Genomic DNA, 20,069 nt, shown 5'->3' with positions numbered 1-20,069 from the left:
CCCCTCCAATCAGTTCAGGAAGGATGGGAGTTCATCACATCATCTCTGCTGCTCCTTTCTCCTCACTCTTCCCCTGCTCCAGCATGGGGTCCCACTCATGGGAGACAGTCCTCCACAAACTTCTCCAGCATGGGGTCCTTTCCATGGGGTGTAGTCCTTCAGGAACAGGCTGCTTCAGCCTGGGTCCCCCATAGGGTCAAAATCCTGCCAGAAAACCTGATCCAGTGTGAAGTCCTCTCCATGGGGCCACAGGTCCTGCCAGGAGCCAGCTCCAGCATGGGCTTCCCACAGGGTCCCAGCCTCCTTGGGGCACCTGCTCTGGCATGGGGTATTCCACAGGCTGCAGGGTGGATATCTCCTTCACTGTGTCTGCAGGGGGACAACCTGCTTCACCATGGTCTTCACCACAGGCTGAAGCAGGATCTTTGCTCCAGTCCCTAGTGGACCTCCTCCCCCACCTTCTTTACTGGCCTTGGTGTCTGCAGTTTGCACAAATATTCTCAACTCTTTTTTGGCTGTTGTTCCAGTTTTTTTCCCTTTCCAAATATGTTATCACAGGTTATCACCATTCCAAATTGACTTAGCTTTGGACAGCAATGGGCACATCTTGGAACCAGCTGTCATTGGCTCTATGGGACATGAGGTAAGATTCTGGCATCTTCTCACAGAAGCCATGCTCGTAGCCCCTCTTCTACCAAAAGCTGGCCATGCAAACCTAATACAGCTGTAAATCCAAAAACCTCACTGACAAAGGAAGAGCTGTGTCACCAGGGAAGACACAGAGGGATGCATCTTTTTGGAAGGAGACCACCAGCTTTACAGGTATCAGTTTCCATCTTCACCTCTCTGCTCTCACCTCTACGACAGTCTCCATAAGCAGAGTGGTTACTGTAGTGGGGAGACCAGAAAAACAACACACATTAACACAACTGAAGAGATTATTTTATTCAGAAGTTTGGTCTAAATAGTTGTTTCTTTGCTGGCAACACTTCTTGCCCTTTCAAGATTGTCTAGTACCAGACAGATTTGTTTGGATATTAATTGTGAGAAAATTGAAACAAGCAACACAACCGAATGCTCTCAGCAGTGACAGTAAAGAAGTTCAAGTTTTGTTTTCCAACTTTTCTGATTAATCAGGAACCCCATTTCTTCATTTCAAACTCTCACATTTCTCACCTGGGAAGAAAAGCTGGACAACTGCTTTACCTGCACCTACAGAGGCAGCAGCTGCTGATCCACCAGCCGATGAATGTCCTTCTTAGATAAGTTTTAATTTCAGTCCCACTAATAGAAGCTGGTGAAGCTCAATACTATGGGATACGTGCAAGGCAATCTGTCCTGGTCCTATTCATCATTCATCTCCACACTTCCTAGATACTTACCAGGTACATATTTTCTCAGCATCATTTTGTTTTAAGGAAAGGTAATTAATGTAGTTGAGAACCTCACAGACAACTCCAGGAGTTAACACTGGACCCAAATTACATGTTTTGGTCATATAAAGTTGACAACATAATAGAGACAAATGTCATCTCCTTCAGGGTCCTGATGAGCTAAAACCTCCTACTGAAAAACTTAAACTGAGGAAATGAGGCAAGTCATTTTTCCCTGCCTAAGTTCTCAATGCTCCCAGCTCCATGCCGTAACACTAGTTTGGATCCCTAGGTGTGGTTTTTGCACCATGGCAGCCGTCTGCCTGGAGACCTCTGGTTGTTCTGCCCAACACACAGTGTGCATGTGTGCCTACAGGAGCAGGCAGGATCCAGCAAGTTGTTCATTTGTTGAAGCCAAAGAGCATGAGAGATGGGAACCATGACACTGGGAGTTATATTGAGGATTTTGTTAGTTTTTCTTCAGCAGAATCAAAATATTTAGTGAATTACTTTAAAAATTCCTCAAGACTGTTGATATTTTAAGTAATTAGAACTTTAACTATCAAAACCAACCAAAAACCTGATTTCTAGTACTAGATGCTATTATGCAATTCTATAGCAGTGTGAGAAATGGAACTAATGCAGTGAGTATATCTCTTTTAAAGAAAGTGCTTGAAAGGAACCTCCTGCATCACACTGAGTATTATTTAAAACAAAAAGAGAACTGATTTCCTAGCAGAGCATTGCCTTAAATATCCTACAAACATGGGGGCTTAAGAATACTAAGCTCCAGCTCTCTGCCTTCAGGTTCAAAAACCAACATAAGTTGCAGGTCCAGGCAGGATTCACAACTTACCCGTTTCAAGGGAATTTACAGATCACTCAGCATTGAATGCTCATGTCTGGCAGAAGTGTTGTATGCATGGGTAAAAAAACCCAAGAGGAATAAGCTCTCTCTTTATGCATAGCAACAGTTTCTGAAACAGTGTTTTACTAAGTTGACGACTAATTTTCCCCCCAAAAAATAAAACTCCATTTCACTAAAGGTCAAATGTAACCAGTTAATCTGGACTATGACACAATCAAGTAATTCAGTACAAGCAGACACCATGAAAGCAGCTTCAAAGAACCAAAGAATCCTAATTTCAGAACCAACAATGTTCTGTTCAACTCCTGTGCAAATGTGAGTGGGAGAAACTACCCCATCTCTACCTATGTACAATTCCAGTAGAGACTGGACAGTCTAAACTCTCTGTGGCCAAGCTGGAAAAAAGGAAACTTAGGAAAGGACACTTTAAAATTTTAATTTAAGAAAGAAAGTTGGCTTTCAGTGGAAAGAGAAATGCTGGAGTGATGCACATGGGTGGGCTTGCTCAGACATTCTCCCTTATATGCAAAAAGCCAAACTCCTTGCTGAGATTAGGTCACCCTGGTCTTGCTCTGCTGCATGATGAGAATCCAGTACTATGTTTTCAGCTGGCTCCTGCACGGGCCATCAAATCTTCCAAAGCCTTCTGTTGGTCATTGTTATGTAGTAATAAGACCTCATTAATGTCTTTTAGTTCAAAGCCCATTTCTTTAAATCGACTCATTAGTTGGAGAAGCTCTGTCATCTGAAAGACATAGACAGTCCATTATTTGCAAGAGAAAAGAGGATCAGTGCTCAGTGGAAGTTTAGCACACAGCCAGTCTTCAGTGACTGGGCACCCCATAGGGTGGATTTCTACACCCCAAGTACAGCCCATTCCAATGGTTGGAGAAAGTCTGCTCACACCACAGTTGGCAGAGCTCTGGGTGCAGTAGCCCAAGGAGCCTCACCTTCAGTTCCCTGGGTTTGCAGGCCTGCATTTCCAAACACCTCTTCATCAAAGGGCACCAAAGTTCAGTCTGCGGGGGTGTCTCTCCCAGTAGGAAATTTATCAGCCTGGCTTAACAGACTCAGATTAATGTCACCATGCTCCCCCACATCTACTAACTACTGTTGCATCTGAATTTTTTTAAAGTTACGTTGACTTTGAGAACAGCACAGTAGTCCTTGATATCAAATGGCTCTTCAGATCTAGGACAAACTTGTGGGATTAGCACAAATCCTATTGGACACACTGTTTACAATACTACCAACATAAACCACAAATCCTCCCTGAATTTAAAAAAAAATAAAGTAACAAGAAGTGAATGACTGATCAGACTTTTATGAATCCTCTGTGATTTACAGGACCTCTGTTCCACTTTGGGGGAAGGGATGCCAAATGATGACAAAATCAAACCAAAATCAAATTGGTTGAGATGGACGATCAGGAGATCAGCCATTTCCAGTTTTGGGGTTAAGCCAGTAGCAAATTCATTTACTGAACTACATCACTGCTCCCATCTTCACACTGTTGTTCCTTTGTTTGCAAGCACATCACAAAGTCCAAGAAAAGCAAGAAGGCATATATATGACATCAGTAGCAGCTGACATCATCTACCTGGACTTGTGCAAAGCATTTGACACTGTCCCACATGACATCCTTGTCTCTAAACTGGAGAGACATGGATTTAAAGGGTGCACCACACGGTGCATAAGGAATTGGCTGGACAGTCGCACTCAAAAAGTTGCAGTCAAGGGCTCAATGTCCAAGTGGAGACCAGCGATGAGTGGTGTTCTTCAGGGGTTGGTATTGGGACCGGTGATGTTTAACATCTTTGTTGGTGGCATGGATAGGGATTGAGCGCACCCTCAGTAGATGAGACCAAGCTGTGTGGTGCAGTTGACACACTAGAGGGAAGGGATGCCATCCAGAGTGACCTTGACAGGTGGGCCTGTACAAACTTCATGAAGTTCAACAAGTCCAAGTGTAAGGTCCTGAACCTGGGTCAGGGCAAACACTGGGATCAATCCAGGCTGGGGGATAAATATATTGAGAGCCGCTCTGCTGAGAAGGACTTGGGGGTGCTAGTATATAAGAGGCTAGACATAACCCAGCTGTGCGCACTTGCACCCCAGAAAGCCAAGTGTATCCTGGGTTGCATCAAAAGCAGCGTGAGCAGCAGGTCAAGGGAGGTGATTCTCCCCCTCTGCTCTGGTGAGACTCCATCCGGAGTACTGCATTCAGATCTAGGGTCCCAAGCACAAGAAAGATGTGGACCTGTTGGAACGAGTCCAGAGGAGGCCATGAAAATAATCAGAGGGGTGGAGCATCTCTCCTATGAAGACAGGCTGAGAGAGTTGGGATTGCTCAGCATTGAAAAGACAAGGCTCTGGGAAGACTTTGTAGCAGCCTTCAAATACCTAAAGGGGCTACAAGACAGCTGGAAAATTATTATTTACAAGGGCATGGAGTGATAGGACAAGGGGGCATGGCTTTCAGCTGAAAGAGGGTAGGTTTGTGTTAGATATTAGGAAGAAATGTTTTACTGTGAAGGTGGTCAGACACTGGAACAGGTTGCCAAGAAAAGTTAGGGCTTTGAGCACCTTTCAGATGTCTCTGTCTATGGGGGAAGGGGGAGTGGTTTGAACTAGATGATCTTTATGGTCCCTTCCAACTCAAACCATTCTATGTCTGGGGGGTTGGGTTGCATATCTAAAGATTTCATAAAATAACTGGGCACACAACAGACAGCCAAACTTTAAAAGATCCTGCTGTCTTCTGAGCTGGCTACTTGCTCCTGTCTCTGTACTTTTGGTGTTTGTAAAACAGCCAAACAATTAAAAAATTTCACAGCCAGGGGAGGCTGGCAGGTTTTAAAAGATAATTTGCTGCTTCTGAAATTGACTGTTTCTGTACCAAGCACCTCGCCCACAAGAGAACTCTGGGTTCAAAACATTGCAACCAGAATAAGCAGGGTCTTGAAAAAATCCTGTCTCCATAAAAATACACACAAGTGAGAATGATAAAGGAACATGGTATAATTCTAATGCTTTAACAGATAGTCACTTTATCACAACAGGAATGCCCTTCAGCAGTCAGTTTTGGAAGCAAGGTGGAATTACTGCAAAAGCCAGAATTACATCAGCCAGAGGAACTGCACGTTGTCTCTATTCCTGTACACATTGTGTCCTCACCTTCTCCTCTGAACACTGGTACATTTCCAAAGCTGCTTCAACAAGAAGTGGATCAAAGCCCTTCTCACAAAGCTGTCCATGTACAAACAGGTAATCCAAAACCTGTGGGAAATGAAGAGAAGAAACTAAGCTTGCAGAGCAGCATCTGCAACACATGGCTGAATACCGTCTTTGTACATGCAGAGGTGCTCAGCATGACTTTACCCCAGGCTTTACCAGGAACTCAGATAAAAATCTTCCTAGTAGATCTGAGACAGTCTTTATGCAAGAAATTGTTCAGAGAAAGCAGATGAGCTCTTTTGTCCTCCTGTGTTCTCCCACCAGCTCTGAACATCATCTGCTCTAGTCAAAACAGTCTCACAAGCCAATTTTTAGAAGTTTAACTGTGCTTTTTATACTACAAGTTTTTAAGATGAAACTGTAGATTCAACAGTCAAGATGTCTCAGCTTTTAGCTTTCTCTCAGTCAGTCACAAGAGCTAATGCAATCTGAAAGCATTCAGCCTTTAAAGATCAATTCAGCATACTAGTGAGTGAGCTGCAAATCCCAGCTCACATGCACAGAAACCACTGCCAAATTTCTTATCTGTCCTCAATTTTGAGAGGTGGGGGAAATGTCTGATAGGTAATGCTAGGTCCACAAAATAACACAGCTTGAAAATACAGCAGGATTTAAAACCACCATCCCAAGGGACAGTTTTTTCATTTCATACTACAGTTCACTCCAGCACACAGCTTAAATCACTCTTGATATGTAGGTAGTGGGCAAGCAGATCAGCTCCGCAAGGAGTCACTGGGACGCTCCTCCTCCCCAGGCAACAGGCACAGTCCTGCCAGGCAATGCTCTGCACACAGTTCACCAAAGGTTTCCCACACAGAAAGTTTGGCCCCACTCTTTCTGCTTTAAAATGCTTGAAGCAGATCCAAGACACAGAGCCACACCTCACCCTGTCGCACTTAATGTTCAATGACCTGGTTTTAGCAAGTGTTTGAGGCAACACAATGAGGCAGGAAGCAACACAGCACACTTAAAGAAAGTTGGTCAGTCGTGCCTTGCAAGAGGCTTTCAGGGATGTAAGCCTGCAGGGGCAAAATCCCTCTCTACAAGTATAGACATCAGCATTGCAACCCATGCTCAGAACAAGGGAAGTTGGCTGTTTTTTTGTCATATGGCACTAAGCATGGCATAGAGCCATGCTAAGCTTCCTTTGGATGGTTTTGTGGCTTCTGGGAAGGCCCAGTACCTCTACCAGCTTGACATGGAGCTAAGGGCCCATCCCAAGCTCAGTGCAGCTCTTACCCAGCACCCACAGGTATGGTTGACTCAGTTTCTCATCAGAAACAAGTGTGGACACTCTTTTATTTGGTTTTGGGAGCCTTTATTACTAGCTGACAACTTCTCTAGTGGCTAACACCACGACAGTTACAGGCTGCAACCCCTTGTTAGAATAAATATATTCTCCCTATACATTTTGCAAACCTAGGTTTGTTTCTCAGCAGAATCAGCATCCAATCAAGGGTTTCTTCCCCACTGCACAAGCTCTTACCTGGTCTATGTTCTGCCCCTTCTTCTTCATGGCTTTCAGGACGTCCTCAGGCGCATATCCCATGTTGACAACTGTCTCTATGCACTGCCTCTCACTAGCAGAGAGGGCCTGCTGTAGTTCAGGAGCAGGGTCACCTGACAGCTTTGTGCAGCTGATATTATTGGGCACTTTAGACACTGGGAAATTTTGGTGTGTTACCTAAAGGGGAAAATCCAGAGGCTGAGGTGATGGTCATCTGCATCCCCTCATCCTGTTTCTGGCTAGTGCAGAACCAGGATACCCCATATAATTAATCCAAGAGGCTTTCTAGACTGCCCTTGGGAAGTTACTCACTGTTTGGATGAAACCAAGCAGTGCACAGTCTGATTCCCACCATACTTTTTTAACCCTCAAAACAGCAACCAGCAACTCAGATTCTTTCCAATATATCCTTTCCCACCAGTGGATGAAAACCTTTCAGTGCCCAACCATATGATATAGTCAACCCTGTACCTCAGCAGAAGCATGCAGATTGCTTCCTTTACCCCCAGTTTACTCATCACCTATGATTTTCTGTACTCAAAGGCACACTACTTCTGGAGATTTTCAGAAACATGATCCAATGCAAGCACACAGGTATTTGGGAACTTACCATAAGTATTTTTGTTTCCTTGTAGTCTGGGTGCACCTGTTGGACAACACACAAATAAGATGACTATGAACATTATGCACCAGTGAACAGAATTTGCTACAGCTGGGGAGGAAGGGTTTTATGGGAAAGATCTGGGAATAAGTCTACTATACTAGGGAGACTTGTGGTCTGATCAGGTTTCCACATGTGAGATGCAGACATTACACAGTTATGTGAAGTTATAGAATAGACATCATAAGGATAATTTCTTCTTTCAACACTCTATAAAAACAGATTATATGTCAAGAAGGATGTGTCCCCTCTCATAATAATTGTAAGCTTTTTTATTCTGTCACTGTGACTTCTATGTGTTCACAAAGCTCAGTGTAACACGCTGGCTGAATGATAGTGATAATTTTAAAATCATTGCCTAGAGACTTTCCTTAATTTTTTTTCACCATGAGGAGTAAGAGAAACACATACCTCTTTTCTACTCTCAAAGCACTTCATTTCATACACCTGTGATGGATGCACTCAACCCCCTTAACTAAACCTGCAGTAGTTTGATACAGGCTCCAAAGGAAGTAAAGGTCTGAGCTGCAGTTCTATGAAACACACAGGAGCAGAGAGCATCAATGCATATGAGCTTGGAACATGATTTTGCAATTAACACATGAATTGTGTGTGATTTTTCCAAGATGCATTTATCAAGGACCAAAGAAAGTTGTGGGTTTAAGAAGTCTCATGCATACTTTTCCCATCATATGCAATTTGACAACGAGCCAAACACTTTATGCCATATATATGACAGTCTAAGTGAGCCACCTTTGAGCTCTCCCTGCTAGGCAGTGTGGCTGCAGGGCAATTGTCTCCTCTTGAGCTGGGATGCCTCTCAAGGTTGCTCCTGGAGGCAAAGACACTTTTTATCAACAACAGATCTTTGGATGAGTCCAATTTGAGTTCTCTCTAAATTGCAACTGGACTGCACACCAGTGACTTTCCCCTTGAGCTGGGATGTCTCTCAGTTTTTGATATTCTTTCCCTGAGGTGGTTACCCTTTATTTCACAACAGATCCTTGGCAAGTGACTGTTAGCATGCTGAATTAATACTAATGAAATCCATGTAGCTAATTCCATTAGACATAAACCATTGTCCAAGCCTGATACTAAAATTGGACCTAGCTGCACCTAAGCTCTGTCAGGAGTTGAGAAACCAAGGGGGTCCACTATGAACCTTGTGACTCAACAGGAGGGTCTCTCTTACCCTTTTGCATCTTTGGTCTCTGTGTAAATGATTCTAAATAAATTCTAATTTGATTTTCTTTTGTATATTTCACCCATGTAGTAAGTAATAGAGTGAACCTTGCCATCAAACTTTGTTAAATCGCACTTTTATAAATTCATATTAAAACCACTTTTGCTAATACTTTTGATGGTGATTCTTTAAGTGACCTAAATCACTTATCCACACCACCACCATATACAAGCAAAATGGCACACTGGCTAAAAAGAGCATGCAATTTTTCTACCAGTGCCCAAAACTTGGTCCCATTCTCAGTACACCAACAAGGCTGGATAATGTTCCTTGCTGTACACCTCCTCCATTTCTGCAGAACCAGGCTGCCAGAGGGCAGAATCAGCCCTCCACTTTATATTACTTTACTCAAGATAACAGCAGTGCAAAATCAGAACTCTGCCCTTTTCAATTAATCCATTTCAAAGTCTTCCTGCATTTTAAATCAAATTTTAAAAGACTGCAAGAAATTACTTTGGACCAAGGGCTTATGTTTATTGCCTTTCCTTAATATCTTTTTAAGCCAACATAGATTGCTTGAAAGTTTGTCTACATCTTTCAGAAAAGCCTTCTTTGGGCCCAAACTGAAAAAAGCAAACAAACAAACAAAAACCCCAAACAAACCAAAAATCCACCACAACAAAAAAAACCCTATTCATAGAAAAACAATTTTGAGACTATATGTTAGGATTTTTGCAAATTCTATCTATTGGGGGAGGGAAGGAGAGAATAAAAAGGGGGGGGGGGGAAGGGAAAGCCTTGTTCTGCATTTCTACCCATTTTCATCTCCAGGGTAATAATTTATCTTCTAGGACACAAAGCCCGAGAAATCATGTTTGGTCTGATGGACTGGTTTGTGCAAGAAACTGTCCTCATGGTGGTAGAGGCGTTCAAAGCTCTTCACACACACCCTTCCTCCAGATACTTTTGCCAAAGCAAAAAGCACTAGAATATGGGATACACTGAAGTGGGGTTCTAGAGTAGCCCTGAAATCAGCTGGTTATCAAACTGAAGGATGATGCTTTGTTATAAATGCTGCAGCCAGGAAAACCAAGACTGCTTCTTAAACTAGACATTCAAGACTCCAGGACCAACTCCTCTTTCTCAATGTATTTGAGCTTAACAACCTGTGTTTGAGGTCAGCAATTTCCAGTGGAGGAGGGAAACAGCTAAAGGAATTTTGGGGGACAAAGCTAGGACTGGTCATTCATCAGTCATGCCCCCTTACATCTCAAACTTGTATTTCAGTGCCTTTCAAGAAGCAAACATACATTGCTTTCAGTATGTACTTGTACACTGTGCCTACTTTTAGGGACTTTATAGGCCGGGAGCCCTGTCTGCAGCTGGTGTGACTACATGCATCATGCTACTACAGCAATATATATTCTGAATGGTCTACCAGGAATGCCCCATTCTCCAGCAACCAGATTTCTTTAAATGCATCATACTAATCAGGTCTCTGATCAGCTTTGTTTAATTCCAATCTGCTGACTTCGCTAATCATTTCTTCCCTCTGCCAATGCTGCAAAAAGCAAACTAGTGAGCTTCAAAAAAAAAAAAAACCCAAACAAAACCAAACAACCAAGACAAAAAAAAAACCCACCATAAACACACTGAGGAGAAAGGACCACTCAGAACAGAATCAATGCAGTCTCAGAGAAATCACAAGTTTATTTCTATCCAAAGAACCCTAGATCAAATTCACTGGTAAAGCATAAACTCCAGTGGAAACTCCAAACCCAAAGTTACAATTTCTAGCCTTGTGAGAAAAAAAAAATTCTATATAAAAGCCACTGGGAAATACACTAGGACATATAATTGTTCTGAGGCTTTCTAAAAAGGACAGGCTTATTCTTGTGTACTTTTGAAGGGAAACATGCCCCTTCTACTCCCAGTAACAGAGATGACTGTGACTTCCTTCTATCATTTTCACATTCTGAGGACTTTTGTTACATTTACTTCAATTACAATTTCAAAATTTTGTTACATTTAAAAACGATGTCCAAGGAAGAACTGGACATGGCACTCAGTGCTCTGGTCTAGTTGACAAGGTGGTGATCGGTCAAAGGTTGGACTCAATGATCGTAAAGGTCTTTTCCGACCTAAATGATTCTGTGATTCAATTTCTTGCAACTCAGCTGTCCTTTTCCAGCCACTGGGACCATATTGTGGAAATATGAAACAAGTACATTCTGAAGTCTAGTTCTGTTGGCATACCTATTTCTTGGTTTGCTACTTCCAAAATAGAAACAGTTTCAAATTAAGATCTTGATTACTTCTCCTAATAAAACTATTTTTTGTTTGTTTATCAGTTTGTATCTTTCCTTACAGCATTCTTGAGAATATACCTTTGCTCCTAGTCTTTAATAAGTTCTAATCCAGCACAGAGATTTGAATAGTCAAGAGTGAAAATGTGGTCATCTAGTTGTAAGTGATCTTTCATATTAACCACTAGAGATGTGTCATACTTCAAGTTTTCACTTCTGAGCTACATACGAGGATAGTCACCTCTCAAACCTGTGATCTGTAACAGTGAGCAGTTGCTCAGCATGCTGCTGTTTCTGCCAAAGTTTACTGTATTAAATTTGTTCTAGTAATCAATAAACAGCTGTTCTCCTGTGCTGAAAAATACACTAGTTGTCAGAATACTGTAATTCACAATCAATAATGCATTCACCTAAGTCTGAAAAGAGATGAGAGAGCAGGAGAGCAGCAGTGTCACTTGTTTCAGAGCACATGGTGTCACAAAACCCTGTAGTATGTCAGTAAGGCCACAGAACCACTGAAACATCATTTATATTGGACAGAAATAGTCAGATTATTTTAGAGCCAGCTAGAGGATTTCACCATACAGCTTTCACTAGGCTTCATGAGTACTGGTGTTCAGATCTTAGGTTCTTTGGGGAAAAAAAATAACAAGCTTACTGATGTGCTGGTTTTGGCTGGGGTTGTTAGCTTTCTTCACAGTACCTAGTATAAGGTTGTGTGCTGGAAAGACTGTTGATAACATAGAGGGGCTTTTTATTATTACTGTTGAGCAGGGTTTGCACAGTGTCAAGGCCTTTTCTGCTTCTTGTACCACCCTGCCAGTGAGGAGGATGGGGATGCACAAGAAGTTGTGAGGAGACACAGCTAGGACATCTAACCACAACCGACAAAAGGGATATTCCATACCCTATGACATCATACTCAGTATATAAAGACAGGGGAAGAAGGAGAAAAGGGGGAGACATTTGGAGTGATGGCATTTATATTCCCAAGTAACTGTTATGTGTCATTTCACAGCTGTAAAATAGCTGAACACATGGGAAGTAGTGAATTAATTCCTTGTGTTGCTTGGCTTGTGCACACAGCTTTTGCTTTCCCTAGTAAACTGTCTATCTCAACTCACAAGTTTTCTAGCTTTTACCCTTCCAATTCTCTCCACAATCCCACTGGCAGGGGAATGAGCAAATGGCTGTGTGGGGCTTGGTTACTGGTTGGAGTTAAACCACAACAGTCCTTTTTGGCACTCAACATGGGGATCAAAGGGTTCAAGATAACAGATTTGATTGGAATGTGCTAGGACAAATTTATAGCTATTAGTGCTGTTTATTAATTGGCAGGGTCCTGCGCTTGCCATGGGCTTGCTTGCCTGACTGTTTTAGAGTCTAGTGCTCACTAGTGGCTGGTTTTTGCTTTGTCTGCTTGCTGTAGTGCTGTGCTACTCATCACCTCATTGTATTGTGCCTGGGAGTGTTTAGATAACAGCAATGGTGATATGCCTGGGCTGGCAGATTGCCAGGGCACTGCTGCTGTAATGAACAGGCTGGAACTCCAGTGTGAACTAGAGTTGAAGGGACTGTGACCTATGGATGAGTCCACACAGGAGCAGAGATCCACCTGCAGCCTGTGGAGGAGCCTCACAGAGGAGCATGTGGATACCCAAAGGAGACTGTGATCCCATGAGAAGCCAGCACTGGAGCAGGCTTGCTGGCAGGATTTGCGAGCCCGTGAGGGACCCACACTGGAGCAGTTTGTGAAGAACTGCAGCCCATGGGAAGGACCCATATTGGAGAAGTTTGTGGAGGACTGTCTCCCATGGGAGGGACCCCATGCTGGAGGAGGGGAAACAAGGATTCCTTGCAGTCTGTGGTGCAGAACATGGTGAGGAAGCTGTCTCCCTGCAGCCATAGAGGACTATGATGGGCACTAATAATGGTGGACTCTAGCAGGAAACCCCTGGTTGCAGCCAGGCTGGAAACAAGGGGAGTTCATTGCAATGTTAAACACTATAACCTGGCCCAAAAGGACCAGGGGTGGAGATTGTAATGGATATACCTTTAAATTGTTGCCAGACATTATTTGAATTGTATGTTACTGGAATTACTATAACAGTGTCATGGTTTAAGCCCAGCTGGAAATTAAACACCATGCAGCCACTCGCTCAACCTCCCCCTCCCATTCCGCCCCAGTGGAATGGGGAAAAGAATCAAAGTAAAACTTGCAACTTGAGAAAAGAACAGTTTAATTATTGAAAATAAAGTAAAATACAGCGACAATGGCAAATGATGATAATGATAATAAAAAGGGAAAAAACAAGTGATGCAAAATGCAATTACTCAACACCTGCTGACCGATGCCAGACACCCCCCCCCTTCCTTCCTTCCTGAACCCAGATTGGCTGCCCTTCTGGGTAACTCCCTGCAGTTTATATACTGAGCATGACGTTCTAAGGTTTGGAATATCCCTTTGGTCAGTTTGAGTTACCTGTCCCAGCTATACCCCCTCCCAGTTTCTTTTGCAAATATCCTTATTGGCAGAGCATGAGACAAGGAAAAAAGAAGTCCTTGACTACATGAACCAATGGAGGAGAGAAGCCTTAAAAGCAGCAGTGTCCTGACCTGCAGACTAAGGGAATGATATCTGTGTATTATATCAAAGAATGGGAAGGAGTGGGGTGGTTAATGAGCTTGTATTGGATAGTGTAGGACCTGCACATTATGTAAACACTGTGGATTGTCTTAGGATAGAAATGGAAGATATGGCTGGGGGTGTGTATTCTATTGCCTTCTGTTAGAGGTGGGGCAGTTATCTTCTGTTAATTGGGCCGCCTGTTAAAACCAGGTGGAGCAGCTTTCTTTATCTCTTCCACAACCAATCCTCTCTCTGGGGAAATATCTTCTGTTAATTGGCCATTGAATCTCACTGCATGACTGATAAAATTACATCAGCCCATTGTATGATGGTCTGTTCAGGGGGAGGAGCCAAGCATTCCTACCTGGATATAATCTGAGATTTGGAACAGCACAGGAAGCCATTTCCTACTGGATTCCCAGAGGAAGACCAGGCCCATCTACACCACCACTGGCTCTCCAGAAGAAAACTACACCCTTCTACAAGATCACTGCTTCAACAGAACCACATCTGTCACTCCAAGAGGACTGCAGCGACCACTTAATTGGACTGCTACCAACACCCTGACCAACAGGGTGTCAGGTCATATTCTGACTCTGTCAGTATTGTTTTGTATTACTGCATTTTTATTTTATTTTATTTTAGTTTTCTTTCCTAATGAAGAACTGTTATTCCTACGCCCATATCTTTGCCTGAGAGCTCCTTAATTTCAAAATTATAATAATTCGGAGGGAGGGGATTTACATTATTTTAAGGAAGTCTCCTGCCTTCCTTAGCAGACACCTGTGTTTTCACACCAAAACAGGAATAAGGGGTGGAATGTACTGGTTTTGACTGAGGTAGAGTTAATTTTCTTCACAGGAGCTAGTATGGACTAGTATGTTTTGGATTTGTGCAGAAAACTATGTTGATAACATAGATATGTTTTTGTTATTGCTGAATAGCATTTGCACAGCATCAAGGCCTTTTTTGCTTGTCTGCTTCTGATTGTCTCTCCATTCCTGCTGGCAGGGGAATAATCCGAGTGGCTGCCTGGAGCTTCGTTGCTAGCTGGGGTCTAACCTCAACACTTACTCAAATTTCTGCTCTTATTCCTAGACAATAACTGGTGTGAAGTTGTGTCCCCAAAATAATTTTGGAACTTTCTACCAGTTTGAAGAAATGAAACATGAAATTCCTGTCTCAGAGCTGTACAGCAACCAACTGTAACATAAGTGATCCAAGATTTTCCTCCAGACTGCTTTTAGTATTCAGAAAGCAATCCTTGCCCCCTCCTTTACAAGGAGGACAGTAAATTTTAAAAAGTATCTCATAAAGAAAATAAATAAATTAAACGTTAAAAAAAAGACAATTCTTTCACTCCAGGTTAACTGCAAGCACTTTTTCTCCCAAGTGACAAAGCACATGTGTTTTTTAATTTGTGATTGCATCTATTCCTTGAAAAGCTGGCATTTCCATTATTTCCAGCTAATATATAAGCAAACTGAAGAACAAATCTAGAAGAGATTTAATTAAAAACCTAAGAGCAGTTCAGAATCTTATATATCTCAGTTGGATAAGACAAAACACAAGATTGTACAAAGATCTCATATGCTTATCTCAGTGGTGTGCAACTATGAACAAGTACCAAAAAGCTGAAAGCAAAATCACCAGAACTGGTCTAAAAATATCAGATTTAGGGGAACGTGTGAAGTAATAATCTGAGGTTCAGAACTGCCAACATGAAGAGCTGTTTAATTGATCAATTTGCAACATAAATGAAGAGGAACTACCACACATGATCTACACATCTCTCCCATTAAATGAACCTAAAACCACAGGACATTTTAGAAGCAACATCTGTCTCTGCACCTTCAAAACTCCACATCTCCCCAGCAACCCCAACTCTAATCCACTGTGTGTTTACCATAATCGCTGTGCTTTGAGATGATTCTTCTGTACAAACTGTTGATGCAGCCAGGGAAGGCAGTCTGGATGAAGAGGATAATGTTGATGTCTCCATGCCACTGTCCTCATTTAGAGCAGAAAGACCCACCATATGGTGTCCATTCAGTTCACTGGTTTTACTCTGAGCACAGGTCTGCAAAGAGCTGAGAAAAGTGTCGTTGTGGAGACAGGTAGTGCTGTGGAAAGTGCTCATAAGCTTTGATGATTTTTGATCACTCTCATCAGAGTCAAGTTTAGGAAAGGAAAGGGATTTGATGTTGCTCACTGAAGTGATAGGGGACAGGGACACCTTGGAAGACAAGGACATCTTTTCACAGTTTCCCAACTGTGGTAAAGTGATAAAGCCATTTGGTTTGTGAAGGGGTTTGAAGTCCAATGTAGCCCTTTCTATGGATGTCAGAACTTTCTCATCTTGCAACACAGACTCAGACTCTACTTTGGGCAAAGTATTATCAAATACCTGGGCAACAATTGGCCTAGTAGTTCCAACATGAATTTCCAGGATATTTTTTAATTCTTCCTTATCATTGATAGTTTTTAATTCCAGTTTGTCAAAAGGGTCTTCTTCACATTCAAAATCAGCTGGGTTGAAGTCTGCTTTTGGATGAGGTGGACTAAGAACCTTTTGCTTCACAGCACTGCTGTTTGCTGGTGTGGGAGTAAGAATATTATTGTGCTGCAGGCTAGCAAGGATGGGGTTAATAGGAAGAGGTGTGACTTCAGGGCAAGGTCCCTCTGAGAACCCCATTTTGGTGATGTCCTCTGAAGCTGCTTCTGATTTTGCTATTGCTTCTTCTGCCTTGTGTTCAGCTTCTCTCTGGGCAGCTTTAATTCTTTTGATATCTTCAGCCCATTCAATTGTTTTCTTTTCCAGTGAAAAGTCATACTGGCCAGGGGTGGAAGGGAAAGGAAAGGAGAAAAAAGATAAATTATATCATGATCATAGCCACTACTTCTAACAGCAACATAAGTAACAGAATAAGAGCTACATGAATTACCATTGACAGACATAAATTTTTCCCAGCACCTCTTGTTTCCCAGAATATCTTGTCTGTAGGTTTACAGACTGACAAAACCAAAAGACCTCAGAAATAGTTCATTTTGTCTCTAGCACTAAAACCTGTCTATAGTCTAGATTAAAGTATCATATTTTGCCTCCTTCTTACACTTAGTTTTACTGTAGAGCTACTGACCATCTGTTGGAAGTTAAAAGATTGGGGTTTTTTTTCCTTTCTCTCAGGGAATTTTCTCCCATCTGTTGCCTAAGAGAAAATAATGACTGGTACTTAAGAGAGACAAAATAAGAGGCCAAAGTGGGGGCAAGGGGTGCAGCTAGCTGCAGCCTCTTAGATGAGGGGCTTTCTTTGGGAAGGGCAAAGATACCAGGAGGTTTTGGCTGAGGGGTGAGGGGCTAGGCTCAGCTCTTCTCTCTCTCCTGCTCTTAGGATTGGAGGGAAATGGTCAAGTTGCTCCTACCGCAGGAAGAATTCGCTGCCACCATGTCTTAGGGTGACATTATGATGCTTGCATCCCCAATTGTGTGTTCTGTTTATGCTGGATATTGTATTCTGTGCCTTCAAGACTGGCTCTGAGAGCGAAGGCCGGGAGAAGAAGAAGCACAGAGTTCTGTTATCAGCCTGCTCTCACTCCTCCACTGTGGTGTCTGGGCATGGATGGGGCAGAACACGGCACTCCGTTGGTGTTTAGTTAGATTAACTAGCTGAGGCACAGAAGTTCCCTGGACAGTTTTTTTTCCCTTTTTTTGGAACTGTTCAAACCTGCTCCAGACTGAGACCCGGGGAAACACCGAGTGCTCGCACTTTGTAGCCTACCAGGGCCTACTCTGGTCAGCAGCCTTTCCCAGTGCCAGAGGGACTGATAAGAGAGTGACCACCCACCAGAGAGATTTTCTGAATTTGTCATCTCTTCAGAGCAGTGAATGAGTTTTGTCATCTGGTATTGTTCATTTTTTTGTGTTGGGGAGTGCTTTGCCTGTTAAATAAACAGGGTTTTTTTCCACTTCTCTCTGAGGAAATCCTTCCTGAACCGGTTGGGGGGGAGGGGTCGTGTGGGTTTGTTTTCTTGGGGGGGCCCCTTTTGGAGGTTTTCTCCCAAATTTGCCTCAAACTAGGAAAAATTTTTGGCGCCCAACACGTGGCTTGAGAGAGTGGAAAAAAAACCTTTTCTAATTGTATTTTGGTTGCAATTACTCTCTGTTGGTATAGAGCAGTTAGTAGCCATGTTATTTGAATTCATAATGTCTCTCGGGGTGAAGGCTTGCATGTGTTCCTGGTCCCTAGGTTTTTTTGAGGGCTTAATATGTCTATGGTCCCTAGGTTTATTTTCTTATCCAGAAATAGCTCCGGTATTGTCCCTAATACATAGTTTTTGCAGTAGAGGAGCACTGATAAGAATAGTTAACAGGCTGGGCTTGGAGGTAATGACTTGTAGGAAGTTTATAAAGGTGCTGGGGTCTGTTCCAGGTATGAATGGTTCATACCTATGGTTATGCACCCAGTTTGTTAGGGGAGGAGCAGGGGATGAGGCTTTTCAGCCTTTGCTTTCCTTCTTCTCCTCTGAATCTGTTACCTCCCTATTGGAGAATGTTCAGTTTCCCCTGAATGTTAAAGACACCATCTTTCTGGTATTTAATCTGGTAAGCTTCTTCTATACAGTCTGCAGCTTCTCTATAATGAGGGCTGAGATTCTAGATGGGCTGATGAGACCCCTGACCCAGGAGTAGACCCAGGCGTGGAAAATCCTGGGTGGTGCGGGAAATGGGAGGATATGGGCCAAATCCTGAAGGAATTTTCTGACCCTATAGTCTGGGACTTTCCACGTGAACAAATTCAGAACCCAGCTGAGGTGGGGAAATACCTGAAAGAGAAGTGCCATGATGACCCTAAGGAGAAAAAGATCATTGCAATAAGCTGGGCCCTGGCCTATGCTTATTGCACACTTCTAGATACTGTAGGGCAGCAGACAGAGGAAGGGGGGGCAGGGAGATAAATCAGTAGCTACCCCAGTCACTCAAGGTGCAGCCAACACCCCAGTTACGAAGCCAGTAGCTAAACCAGACAATAAGCCTCAACCAATGGCTGTTGCTACTAGCACAAGGAGCGGAAAGTGCACAGACAAGACCAATTGACCAGTGGAGGATGATGATGATGATGCAGGAGAAGGAGCCTTAACACTTCCTGACATAAAATCAGGAGTCAAAGCAACTGGCACAAGATCAGAAGCTAATATTGAGTCCTTTTCCCTGAAGGACCTTCGGGGCCTAAGTAAGGATTACAGTCGATGACCTGATGAATCCATAATTAGTTGGTCTGTCTTTGGGATGTTGCAGGTGAGGCTACAATTCTGGATGTCACTGAAGTGAGGCATTTGGGATCCCTGTCCCATGATCCCATCATCGACCAAGGAATGATGAGGAGGGCTAATCCTCACAGCGACTGGGCATGGGTCTTGGAAAGTGTAACACAAAGATACCTGTGTGCAGACAATCTCTATATGCAGCAAACACAGTGGAAGACTATTGTATTTGCTGGGATTGCCCCGACGAAGGCAGGAATGATGCATCTGACTCCATGTTCTCAGAAGGCTAATTTATTATTTTACAATACTATGTTATATTAAAGAATACTATACTATACTAAAGAATACAGAAAGGATACTTACTAAATGCTAAAAAGATAATAATGAAAACTCATTACTCTTTCCAGAGTCTCGACACAGCTTGGCCCCGATTGGCCAAAGAGTCAAAACAACTCACACCAGAATCCAATGAAACAATCACCTGTGGGTAAACAAACTGCAAACACATTCCACATGAGCAAAACAGAGGAGAAGCAAATGAGATAGGAAATGTTTTCCTTTTCTTTGAGGCTTCTCAGCTTCCCAGGAGAAAAATCCTGGGCGAAGGAATTTTTTCAGAGAATGTGAATGCCACAGAAGACTATTGAACAAGGGATCCAACACCTGAGAGAAATGGAGTGGCAGAGATTGTCTTCTCAGATGACATAACAACTAGGAATCCAGACTTGGTACCATGTACATCTGTGATGTGGCGAAAACTTGTATGACTTGGGCCACAGGAATATGCTTCTGCTTTAGCAATAATGAAGTGGGATGACAGGGATGAGACTGTGCTTGATGTGGCGAAGAAGCTCCAAGCATATGCAGATGCTGTACATGGCCCAACACATGCCAGAATCGCAGCGGTGGAAATATGTCTGCAGAAATTAGAAGACAGGATAGAGGTGAATCATAAGTAGCTCAGAGAGGAGATTAAAGAAGACCTTCTCCAAATCTCGGCAGTGCAGATCAGAGGTTCTGGTATCCAATGCAGATGTTCC

At 42.9% G+C, this 20,069-nt stretch overlaps 1 protein-coding gene across 1 annotated transcript in view; it reads right to left on the bottom strand.

Annotated features, from left to right (window-relative positions):
• Positions 1–2,661: 2,661 nt before the first annotated feature.
• Positions 2,662–20,069, bottom strand: part of LOC129132437 (ubiquitin-associated protein 1-like) — a 36,515-nt gene continuing 19,107 nt past the window's right edge. The window contains exons 3-7 of the mRNA XM_077193196.1: positions 15,671–16,597; positions 7,596–7,631; positions 6,965–7,162; positions 5,419–5,520; positions 2,662–2,986 (exon numbers count right to left, since the gene is read on the bottom strand). Coding sequence (XP_077049311.1) covers positions 2,846–2,986; positions 5,419–5,520; positions 6,965–7,162; positions 7,596–7,631; positions 15,671–16,597 — 1,404 coding nt within the window. The 3' untranslated portion in view covers positions 2,662–2,845. The remainder of the gene's footprint in view (positions 2,987–5,418; positions 5,521–6,964; positions 7,163–7,595; positions 7,632–15,670; positions 16,598–20,069) is intronic.

This window comes from Agelaius phoeniceus, chromosome W (assembly GCF_051311805.1).
Source record: "Agelaius phoeniceus isolate bAgePho1 chromosome W, bAgePho1.hap1, whole genome shotgun sequence".
In the NCBI taxonomy this organism is placed as follows: Eukaryota; Metazoa; Chordata; class Aves; order Passeriformes; family Icteridae; genus Agelaius; species Agelaius phoeniceus.
The sequence above is the reverse complement of the archived record's forward strand: the minus strand, read 5'-3'. Positions and strand labels throughout refer to the sequence as shown.